Below are 12,092 nucleotides of genomic sequence, written 5' to 3'. Positions count from 1 at the left end.
AGTGACATCGGTGTGGGTGATCCTCACCCTGCCGTGTCCTTCATGGTCAGCAGTGACATCGGTGTGGGTGATCCTCACCCTGCCGTGTCTTTCATGGTCAGCAGTGACAGTAATGTGTGATCCTCACCCTGCCGTGTCCTCCATGGTCAGCAGTGACATCGGTGTGGGTGATCCTCACCCTGCCGTGTCCTCCATGGTCAGCAATGACATCGGTGTGGGTGATCCTTACCCTGCCGTGTCCTTCCTGGTCAGCAATGACATCGGTGTGTGATCCTCACCCTGCCGTGTCCTTCATGGTCAGCAATGACATCGGTGTGGGTGATCCTCACCCTGCCGTGTCCTCCATGGTCAGCAATGACATCGGTGTGGGTGATCCTCACCCTGCCGTGTCCTCCATGGTCAGCAATGACATCGGTGTGGGTGATCCTTACCCTGCCGTGTCCTTCCTGGTCAGCAATGACATCGGTGTGTGATCCTCACCCTGCCGTGTCCTCCATGGTCAGCAGTGACATCGGTGTGGGTGATCCTCACCCTGCCGTGTCCTCCATGGTCAGCAGTGACATCGGTGTGGGTGATCCTCACCCTGCCGTGTCCTCCATGGTCAGCAATGACAGTGATGTGTGATCCTCATGTGTGTTAATGTGCTTACTCCTAGGTCTCTCATGTTTTGGCCGCCCTTCAGGCTGGTAACCGTGGCACGCAGGCCTGTATCACCGCTGCCAGCGCCGTGTCTGGGATCATTGCTGATTTGGACACCACCATTATGTTTGCCACAGCTGGAACGCTGAACAGAGAGAACGCAGAGACGTTTGCAGATCACCGGTGAGCAGTGATGTGTCCTGATGGATTCAGTCCAGGTATTTGAGGTGGCCCCCTTCTGACCCAGTGCGTCCTGTTTTCAAATTGCAGCGAGGGTATCCTCAAGACTGCCAAAGCTCTGGTAGAAGACACAAAGGTCTTGGTTCAGAATGCAACGTCCAGTCAAGAGAAGCTGGCCCAGGCTGCGCAATCATCCGTGACAACTATCACACGACTGGCTGAGAATGTCAAGCTTGGTGCGGCCAGCCTGGGATCTGAGGACCCAGAGACTCAGGTAGAGTTAGACCCACCATGTTCAGGGCAGTGTCTGGGATGTTCAAGAAGGTGGAGACCTTTGCTTTCTGCTAATATCGCCCTTAGTATAAGGTACGGTTTCCGGGACTGTCCCAATCTGCAGCTCCTGTCAGCCGTCTTCATGAGCTAGGTCAGTTCATAGATTCTATGGCCGGGGAGCCCTATAAAGAGCCCAACCTCCTCAGATGTCCACAGCATTGTACTGTGTGGTGTTATCACCGCTATAAGATACTGAAGAGGGCAGTATGAAGGAGCTCGGAGGTGTCTCGCCCTGAAATAGAAATGAAGATCCATCAGGTGGCACCCTCCTAAAAACTCAGAATGGGATCCATGTACAGTAGCTACGAGCGACCTGGGTGGGCTCTGACGGTGCCTGCGCTTGAATTCATGGCCAGGCGGTCACCTTGGACACATCATGCGGTGCTGATTGAGCCTGGTCGGCTGTACCTCGGGGACCTCTCCATCACCTCAGATGTTATGTTCTTTTGTCAGGTGGTTCTCATAAATGCAGTGAAGGACGTGGCCAAGGCTCTAGGCGATCTGATCAGTGCCACCAAGGCTGCAGCCGGGAAGTCAAGTGATGACCCCTCAGTCTACCAGCTGAAGAATTCAGCCAAGGTAAGTGACCACCTGGTTTGGGATCGGTCACACACAGTGGCCGACATGATACAGAGTGTCTCGGGGTCATTGATATTTTTGTGGTTCCAGGTGATGGTGACCAATGTGACGTCTCTCCTGAAAACCGTGAAAGCTGTGGAAGATGAGGCTACCAAGGGAACCCGGGCCCTGGAGGCCACAATAGAACACATAAGGCAGGAGCTTGCGGTGAGTCTGGGGTCGGAGTGGGAGGGTCAGGAATATGGAGGCTTTACCTCTTATTCCCCTTATCCCCTTTAAATGTTTCTCTCTCAGGTTTTCACCTCCCCGGAGCCTCCTCCACAGACGTCCACCCCAGAGGACTTCATTCGCACGACCAAAGGCATCACCATGGCCACTGCCAAGGCTGTTGCTGCCGGAAACTCGTGTCGTCAGGAAGACGTCATTGCTACAGCCAACCTGAGCCGGCGGGCTATCGCTGACATGCTGCGCTCATGCAAGGTGCGTCATGTGACAAATGGCGGTGTGAATGGCACCAGAGCAGCTTGGTGACTCCGTGTCCTCTGTGTCCACAGGAAGCCGCCTACCACCCTGAGGTGAGCGCAGACGTGCGCATCCGTGCCATGAGGTTCGGAAAGGAGTGCGCCACGGGCTACCTGCAGCTCCTCGACCATGTGCTGGTGGTGAGTGCGACGGGCAGAGGAACAGGGCTGCCGCCCATGGTCACTTACGCTGCTCTCATCTTCAATCTTCTATCTTCACAGATCCTTCATAAGCCGAGCGCCGACCTGAAGCAACAGCTGGCGGCATTCTCCAAACATGTGGCCGGTTCAGTAACCGAGCTGATCCAGTCTGCGGAGGCCATGAAAGGTGACGAGTGTGCCCCTCGTGTACCAAGGGCGTAGCCTGGGATAGGAGGGCGTTCACCTGACGGTGCAGCCTGGGATAAGAGGGCGTTCACGTGACGGTGCAGCCTGGGATAAGAGGGCGTTCACATGACGGTGCAGCCTGGGATAAGAGGGCGTTCACCTGACGGTGCAGCCTGGGATAAGAGGGCGTTCACATGACTGTGCAGCCTGGGATAAGAGGGCGTTCACATGACGGTGCAGCCTGGGATAAGAGGGCGTTCACCTGACGGTGCAGCCTGGGATAAGAGGGCGTTCACATGCCAGTGCAGCCTGGGATAAGAGGGCGTTCACATACCGGTGCAGCCTGGGATAAGAGGGCGTTCACGTGACGGTGCAGCCTAGGATAAGAGGGCGTTCACATGACGGTGCAGCCTGGGATCAGAGGGCGTTCACCTGACGGTGCAGCCTGGGATAAGAGGGCGTTCACATACCGGTGCAGCCTGGGATAAGAGGGCGTTCACATACCGATGCAGCCTGGGATAAGAGGGCGTTCACATACCGGTGCAGCCTGGGATAAGAGGGTGTTCACATGACGGTGCAGCCTGGGATAAGAGGGCGTTCACATGACGGTGCAGCCTGGGATAAGAGGGCGTTCACATACCGGTGCAGCCTGGGATAAGAGGGCGTTCACCTGACGGTGCAGCCTGGGATAAGAGGGCGTTCACATGCCAGTGCAGCCTGGGATAAGAGGGCGTTCACGTGACGGTGCAGCCTGGGATAAGAGGGCGTTCACGTGACGGTGCAGCCTGGGATAAGAGGGCGTTCACGTGACGGTGCAGCCTGGGATAAGAGGGCGTTCACGTGACGGTGCAGCCTGGGATAAGAGGGCGTTCACGTGACGGTGCAGCCTGGGATAAGAGGGCGTTCACGTGACGGTGCAGCCTGGGATAAGAGGGCGTTCACGTAACGGTGCAGCCTGGGATAAGAGGGCGTTCACGTGACGGTGCAGCCTGGGATAAGAGGGCGTTCACGTGACTGTGCAGCCTGGGATAAAAGGCGTTCACATACCGGTGCAGCCTGGGATAAGAGGGCGTTCACGTGACGGTGCAGCCTGGGATAAGAGGGCGTTCACGTGACGGTGCAGCCTGGGATAAGAGGGCGTTCACATACCGGTGCAGCCTGGGATAAGAGGGCGTTCACATACCGGTGCAGCCTGGGATAAGAGGGCGTTCACGTGACGGTGCAGCCTGGGATAAGAGGGCGTTCACATACCGGTGCAGCCTGGGATAAGAGGGCGTTCACGTGACGGTGCAGCCTGGGATAAGAGGGCGTTCACGTGACGGTGCAGCCTGGGATAAGAGGGCGTTCACGTGACGGTGCAGCCTGGGATAAGAGGGCGTTCACGTGACTGTGCAGCCTGGGATAAGAGGGCGTTCACGTGACGGTGCAGCCTGGGATAAGAGGGCGTTCACGTGACTGTGCAGCCTGGGATAAAAGGGCGTTCACATACCGGTGCAGCCTGGGATAAGAGGGCGTTCACGTGACGGTGCAGCCTTGGATAAGAGGGCGTTCACGTGACGGTGCAGCCTGGGATAAGAGGGCGTTCACGTGACTGTGCAGCCTGGGATAAGAGGGCGTTCACGTGACGGTGCAGCCTGGGATAAGAGGGCGTTCACGTGACTGTGCAGCCTGGGATAAAAGGGCGTTCACATACCGGTGCAGCCTGGGATAAGAGGGCGTTCACGTGACGGTGCAGCCTGGGATAAGAGGGCGTTCACGTGACGGTGCAGCCTGGGATAAGAGGGCGTTCACGTGACTGTGCAGCCTGGGATAAGAGGGCGTTCACGTGACGGTGCAGCCTGGGATAAGAGGGCGTTCACGTGACGGTGCAGCCTGGGATAAGAGGGCGTTCACGTGACGGTGCAGCCTGGGATAAGAGGGCGTTCACGTGACGGTGCAGCCTGGGATAAGAGGGCGTTCACGTGACGGTGCAGCCTGGGATAAGAGGGCGTTCACATACCGGTGCAGCCTGGGATAAGAGGGCGTTCACATACCGGTGCAGCCTGGGATAAGAGGGCGTTCACCTGACGGTGCAGCCTGGGATAAGAGGGCGTTCACGTGACGGTGCAGCCTGGGATAAGAGGGCGTTCACATACCGGTGCAGCCTGGGATAAGAGGGCGTTCACGTGACGGTGCAGCCTGGGATAAGAGGGCGTTCACGTGACGGTGCAGCCTGGGATAAGAGGGCGTTCACGTGACGGTGCAGCCTGGGATAAGAGGGCGTTCACGTGACGGTGCAGCCTGGGATAAGAGGGCGTTCACGTGACGGTGCAGCCTGGGATAAGAGGGCGTTCACATGACGGTGCAGCCTGGGATAAAAGGGCGTTCACATACCGGTGCAGCCTGGGATAAGAGGGCGTTCACGTGACGGTGCAGCCTGGGATAAGAGGGCGTTCACGTGACGGTGCAGCCTGGCATAAGAGGGCGTTCACGTGACGGTGCAGCCTGGCATAAGAGGGCGTTCACGTGACGGTGCAGCCTGGGATAAGAGGGCGTTCACGTGACGGTGCAGCCTGGGATAAGAGGGCGTTCACGTGACGGTGCAGCCTGGGATAAGAGGGCGTTCACGTGACGGTGCAGCCTGGGATAAGAGGGCGTTCACGTGACGGTGCAGCCTGGGATAAGAGGGCGTTCACGTGACGGTGCAGCCTGGGATAAGAGGGCGTTCACGTGACGGTGCAGCCTGGGATAAGAGGGCGTTTCACGTGACGGTGCAGCCTGGGATAAGAGGGCGTTCACGTGACGGTGCAGCCTGGGATAAGAGGGTGTTCACATACCGGTGCAGCCTGGGATAAGAGGGCGTTCATGTGACGGTGCAGCCTGGGATAAGAGGGCGTTCACGTGACTGTGCAGCCTGGGATAAGAGGGCGTTCACGTGACGGTGCAGCCTGGGATAAGAGGGCGTTCACGTGACTGTGCAGCCTGGGATAAGAGGGCGTTCACGTGACGGTGCAGCCTGGGATAAGAGGGCGTTCACGTGACTGTGCAGCCTGGGATAAGAGGGCGTTCACATACCGGTGCAGTCTGGGATAAGAGGGCGTTCACATACCGGTGCAGCCTGGGATAAGAGGGCGTTCACGTGACGGTGCAGCCTGGGATAAGAGGGCGTTCACGTGACTGTGCAGCCTGGGATAAGAGGGCGTTCACGTGACGGTGCAGCCTGGGATAAGAGGGCGTTCACGTGACGGTGCAGCCTGGGATAAGAGGGCGTTCACATGATGGTGCAGCCTGGGATAAGAGGGCGTTCACATACCGGTGCAGTCTGGGATAAGAGGGCGTTCACATACTGGTGCAGCCTGGGATAAGAGGGCGTTCACATGACGGTGCAGCTCAATAAGGGATCGGGCCAGGATGTGGTGGGGAGCGCTGGGCAGCCCACCGATATCTCACAAGGAGGGGCTGTCAGCATCCTCCTTTCTAGGTGTCTCTGTGCAGGACGCTGATTGACCTGTTACAGTTCTCATTCAGTGTCTCCATGGTAACAGACAACAAGCCCTGTGTAGTCTGATCCTGCAGTCAGACTCTCGGACCTTCTTATGGTTAGCCAGGAGGGTAGGGTCAGCCTGCCCAGGGAGACGCCCTTTGTGGTAAGAACCAGTATTGTAGTGGAGGGTCCCACAGGTTTTCGGTGTAGAGAGTGACCCTTTTTTCGCCCATTCTTTCATGTGTCCAGGCACCGAATGGGTGGATCCCGAAGACCCCACGGTGATTGCTGAGAATGAGCTGTTGGGAGCTGCAGCCGCTATAGAAGCCGCAGCCAAGAAGCTCGAGCAGCTGAAACCTCGTGCCAAACCCAAGGTAAGTCACCCCTGGTACCAAAGATCTCGCCCCTTCCAGACGGCCGAGCTTTACTGAATCAGTCTCAGCCTAAACATCAGATTACCAAGATGATGGAGGTCCACCCAACCTGAAGTCTGCTGTGGACGTCCAGTCCGTGGCCTCCTCCACAAGACCTGCTCAGCTTGTTGCGTCTTCGTCATACTCACCGTTGGCTCTTCTGTGTTTACAGCAGGCGGACGAGAGCTTAAACTTCGAAGAGCAGATCCTGGAGGCAGCCAAGTCCATTGCAGCAGCCACCAGTGCCCTTGTCAAAGCGGCATCTGCAGCCCAGAGAGAGCTGGTGGCCCAGGGCAAGGTGGGTTCTTGTGCCTTCCTGGAGGAGGATCGTCCTTTGCTTTCTCCTGGTTTCTCCCATCACACCTTCTGCTTTCCTTCCTCAGGTTGGAGCTATCCCAGCCAATGCAGTAGATGATGGCCAGTGGTCGCAGGGTCTGATCTCAGCTGTGAGTATATGGGCGCAGTGACTGGAGGTTTCTACAGCGGAGCAGTGTTTACCTGATGTTTTCTACTTCCCCAGGCCAGGATGGTCGCTGCCGCTACAAGTAATTTATGTGAGGCAGCAAATTCTGCGGTTCAAGGTCATGCCAGCGAGGAGAAGCTGATATCATCCGCTAAGCAGGTGGCTGCATCCACAGCTCAGCTTCTTGTGGCCTGTAAAGTGAAAGCTGACCATGATTCGGAGGCCATGAAGAGACTGCAGGTGGGTGGATGGAGGACATGGATGTCCTGAGCAAGGGGACTGGCCCTCACCTCTAATGATGTCGTGTCTCCACAGGTGGCAGGTAACGCCGTGAAGCGAGCATCCGACAACCTAGTAAAAGCTGCTCAAAAAGCAGCCGCATTCCAAGAGTATGACGAGACGGTGGTGGTGAAGGAGAAGATGGTGGGAGGGATCGCACAGGTGAGATGGCAGCACTTGTACCGTATGTATAATCAATAAGTGCACAAACATCTGATACGGAAATGACCAAACCTGCTCTTAGTACATAACGGACTCCATGTCCGCTCTCCAGATCAGATCCATGTAGTGTAAAGGCCCGAGTTTTCAACCCATTAGTGCCATCATGCTGCCATTAAGACCCACCCCAGTCCCATAAATTAAGAGCTAGTGGCCTGGGTGATGTGTCCCTCTCTGATGACATCACTATGGTGGGAGCTTCATACATACATTAGTACCTGGTGCCCTGGGTGAAGTGTCTCTCCCTGATGACATCACTATGGTGGGAGCTTCATACATACATTAGTACCTGGTGCCCTGGGTGAAGTGTCCCTCTCTGATGACATCACTATGGTGGGAGCTTCATACATACATTAGTACCTGGTGCCCTGGGTGAAGTGTCTCTCCCTGATGACATCACTATGGTGGGAGCTTCATAAATACATTAGTACCTGGTGCCCTGGGTGAAGTCTTTCCCTGATGACATCACTATGGTGGGAGCTTCATACATACATTAGTACCTGGTGGCCTGTGTGAAGTGTCTCTCCCTGATGACATCACTATGGTGGGAGCTTCATACATACATTAGTACCTGGTGGCCTGGGTGAAGTGTCCCTCCCTGATGACATCACTATGGTGGGAGCTTCATACATAGATTAGTACCTGGTGCCCTGGGTGAAGTGTCCCTCTCTGATGACATCACTATGGTGGGAGCTTCATACATACATTAGTACCTGGTGCCCTGGGTGAAGTGTCCCTCTCTGATGACATCACTATGGTGGGAGCTTCATACATACATTAGTACCTGGTGCCCTGGGTGAAGTGTCCCTCTCTGATGACATCACTATGGTGGGAGCTTCATACATACATTAGTACCTGGTGCCCTGGGTGAAGTGTCCCTCTCTGATGACATCACTATGGTGGGAGCTTCATACATACATTAGTACCTGGTGCCCTGGGTGAAGTGTCCCTCTCTGATGACATCACTATGGTGGGAGCTTCATACATACATTAGTAGCTGGAGACCTGGGTGAAGTGTCTCTCCCTGATGACATCACTATGGTGGGAGCTTCATACATACATTAGTACCTGGTGCCCTGGGTGAAGTGTCTCTCCCTGATGACATCACTATGGTGGGAGCTTCATACATACATTAGTAGCTGGAGACCTGGGTGAAGTTTCCTTTGATGACATCACTATGGTGGGAGCTTCATACATACTATAGTAGCTGGAGACCTGGGCGATGTCTCTCCCTGATGACATCACTATGGTGGGAGCTTCATACATATATTAATAGCTGGAGACCTGGGTGATGTGTCTCTCCCTGATGACATCACTATGGTGGGAGCTTCATACATACATTAGTACCTGGTGGCCTGGGTGAAGTTTCCTTTGATGACATCACTATGGTGGGAGCTTCATACATACATTAGTAGCTGGAGACCTGGGTGATGTGTCTCTCCCTGATGACATCACTATGGTGGGAGCTTCATACATACATACATACATTAGTAGCTGGAGACCTGGGTGAAGTGTCCTTTGATGACATCACTATGGTGGGAGCTTCATACATACATTAGTAGCTGGAGACCTGGGTGATGTGTCTCTCCCTGATGACATCACTATGGTGGGAGCTTCATACATACATACATACATACATTAGTAGCTGGAGACCTGGGTGAAGTGTCCTTTGATGACATCACTATGGTGGGAGCTTCATACATACATTAGTACCTGGAGACCTGGGCGATGTCTCTCTCTGATGACATCACTATGGTGGGAGCTTCATACATACATTAGTAGCTGGAGACCTGGGTGAAGTGTCCTTTGATGACATCACTATGGTGGGAGCTTCGTACATACATTAGCTGGAGACCTGGGTGAGGTGTCTCTCTGATGACATCACTATGGTGGGAGCTTCATACATTCATTAGTAGCTGGAGACCTGGGCGATGTCTCTCTCTGATGACATCACTATGGTGGGAGCTTCATACATACATTAGTACCTGGTGGCCTGGGTGAAGTGTCTCTCCCTGATGACATCACTATGGTGGGAGCTTCATACATACTATAGTAGCTGGAGACCTGGGTGATGTCTCTCCCTGATGACATCACTATGGTGGGAGCTTCATACATACATTAGTAGCTGGAGACCTGGGTGATGTGTCTCTCCCTGATGACATCACTATGGTGGGAGCTTCATACATACTATAGTAGCTGGAGACCTGGGTGACGTGTCTCTCCCTGATGACATCACTATGGTGGGAGCTTCATACATACACTAGTAGCTGGAGACCTGGGTGACGTGTCTCTCCCTGATGACATGTCTGTGGTGGGAGCTTCATACATACATTAGTAGCTGGAGACCTGGGTGACGTGTCCTTTGATGACATCACTATGGTGGGAGCTTCATACATACTATAGTAGCTGGAGACCTGGGTGATGTGTCTCTCCCTGATGACATCACTATGGTGGGAGCTTCATACATACATTAGTAGCTGGAGACCTGGGTGTAGTGTCCTTCTTTGATGACACCACTATGGTGGGAGCTTCATACATACTATAGTAGCTGGAGACCTGGGTGATGTGTCTCTCCCTGATGACATCACTATGGTGGTACCTTCATACATACATTAGTAGCTGGAGACCTGGGTGAAGTGTCTCTCCCAGATGACATCATTATGGTGGGAGCTTCATACATACATTAGTAGCTGGAGACCTGGGTGAAGTGTCTCTCCCTGATGACATCATTATGGTGGGAGCTTCATACATACATTAGTAGCTGGAGACCTGGGCGATGTCTCTCCCTGATGACATCACTATGGTGGGAGCTTCATACATACATTAGTAGCTGGAGACCTGGTTGGCGTGTCTCTCCCTGATGACATCACTATGGTGGGAGCTTCATACATACATTAGTAACTGGAGACCTGGGTGATGTGTCTCTCCCTGATGACATCACTATGGTGGGAGCTTCATACATACATTAGTAGCTGGAGACCTGGGTGACGTGTCCTTTGATGACATCACTATGGTGGTACCTTCATACATACATTAGTAGCTGGAGACCTGGGCGATGTCTCTCCCTGATAACATCACTATGGTGGGAGCTTCATACATACACTAGTAGCTGGAGACCTGGTTGGCGTGTCTCTCCCTGATGACATCACTATGGCGGGAGCTTCATACATACTATAGTAGCTGGAGACCTGGGCGATGTCTCTCTCTGATGACATCACTATGGTGGGAGCTTCATACATACTATAGTAGCTGGAGACCTGGGTGATGTGTCTCTCCCTGATGACATCACTATGGTGGGAGCTTCATACATACACTAGTAGCTGGAGACCTGGGTGACGTGTCTCTCCCTGATGACATCACTATGGTGGGAGCTTCATACATACATTAGTAGCTGGAGACCTGGGTGAAGTGTCTCTCCCTGATGACATCACTATGGTGGGAGCTTCATACATACACTAGTAGCTGGAGACCTGGGTGACGTGTCCTTTGATGACATGTCTGTGGTGGGATGTTCACCTGCTTGTCTTGGAATAGGCATTGCCAACAGTCCTCAGATTGTGGCCTTGTTTTGCAGATTATTGCAGCTCAGGAAGAAATGTTGCGTAAAGAGCGCGAGCTTGAGGAAGCGCGGAAGAAGCTGGCCATGATTAGACAGCAGCAGTATAAGTTTCTGCCATCAGAGCTGCGAGAAGACTCCCAGAACTGAAAATTCGGCTGACTCATTCCCACCCAACATGCCATTAACATTACCCAGCCCCCCCTTCCCAACTACTGAGGCTTAACCGGCTTCTCCCGCTCACTAATCACTCTTGCACATGGTCCTCAGTAGTCCGTATGAATCCGGTGCTCTGGGACTTGGGGCCACATGGTTCATCTTCTTCCTCAGATGCCTGAGCTGGAAAGAGCAGAACACGTTGTGTGAATACTGTCCGTTCCCAGCTTGTGAACGGTTTGTTTTGTACTGGTGGTGCCTTATTGCCCTGCCGCTGGCTTGTGAGCGGGGCTGATGCCCTGTCTATGCTGTATTAACCTCCAGCTGCTTGCCTCTCCTGCTGTCCTCCGCTGTGCACTCACAGGGAGGTGGAGTGAATGCTGTGTGCCTGGTGACCTCTGTGTATGTGCGACCACATGCCGACAAGTGCCTGAACGTGCCGTGCACAATCAAACTGTTACTCCTTACCGTGCCGCGCGCTTCCTCGTCTCCCCGTGACATCCCGTTACATTTCTATATAAAGTATATATTTTTATTTTGCATTTTGTTGAAATTTTATATGCTGTTCTGATGGAGCGTGAGCGATGCCGTCTGTGCCTGCTCACTTCCATGGCTCCACCAAAACTCTTCTCACCAATAAATATCTTCACCTCGGAGAGGCGGCTCTTGTCTTCTTAATCACCGTCGTAAGCTGCAAGACGTGGCGGAGGGTCCGTCTGCCACTGTTCAAGGACAGGTTGTGGCTACCTTCTGTCAAGTAGTAAGACGCTGTGCCAAGGTCCATGGTCAGCTCTGCTCAACCACTGGAAGTTATGCCACAGAAGCCAGGAGAGGAATCAGAACAGCATTCCTGAAGCTGCTCTCACTATACTTGAGGCTCTATAGATGAGCGGCGCGTGCACAAGATCTCCAGGATTTAACCCCTACCCTTGTGGGCCTTTCAGATAATTTAGCTGTTAATTCA

The 12,092-nt window shown here is 53.9% G+C and overlaps 1 protein-coding gene across 2 annotated transcripts in view; it reads left to right on the top strand.

Moving 5' to 3' along the window:
- The window catches only part of LOC122922490 (talin-1), a 94,598-nt gene extending 82,814 nt beyond the window's left edge, over positions 1-11,784 (top strand). For both annotated transcript variants that reach the window (XM_044273095.1, XM_044273094.1), the window contains 13 exons: positions 656-822; positions 910-1,093; positions 1,606-1,731; positions 1,822-1,938; positions 2,026-2,211; positions 2,286-2,393; positions 2,475-2,580; positions 6,292-6,416; positions 6,628-6,753; positions 6,839-6,901; positions 6,976-7,158; positions 7,234-7,359; positions 10,991-11,784. In XM_044273095.1, the coding sequence (XP_044129030.1) occupies positions 656-822; positions 910-1,093; positions 1,606-1,731; positions 1,822-1,938; positions 2,026-2,211; positions 2,286-2,393; positions 2,475-2,580; positions 6,292-6,416; positions 6,628-6,753; positions 6,839-6,901; positions 6,976-7,158; positions 7,234-7,359; positions 10,991-11,122 (1,749 nt within the window). In that variant the 3' untranslated portion in view covers positions 11,123-11,784. The remainder of the gene's footprint in view (positions 1-655; positions 823-909; positions 1,094-1,605; positions 1,732-1,821; positions 1,939-2,025; positions 2,212-2,285; positions 2,394-2,474; positions 2,581-6,291; positions 6,417-6,627; positions 6,754-6,838; positions 6,902-6,975; positions 7,159-7,233; positions 7,360-10,990) is intronic.
- The last annotated feature ends 308 nt before the right edge of the window (positions 11,785-12,092 follow it).

This window comes from Bufo gargarizans, unplaced genomic scaffold (assembly GCF_014858855.1).
Source record: "Bufo gargarizans isolate SCDJY-AF-19 unplaced genomic scaffold, ASM1485885v1 fragScaff_scaffold_389_pilon, whole genome shotgun sequence".
Lineage (NCBI taxonomy): Eukaryota > Metazoa > Chordata > Amphibia > Anura > Bufonidae > Bufo > Bufo gargarizans.
This window is presented reverse-complemented; position numbering and strand designations above follow the sequence as displayed.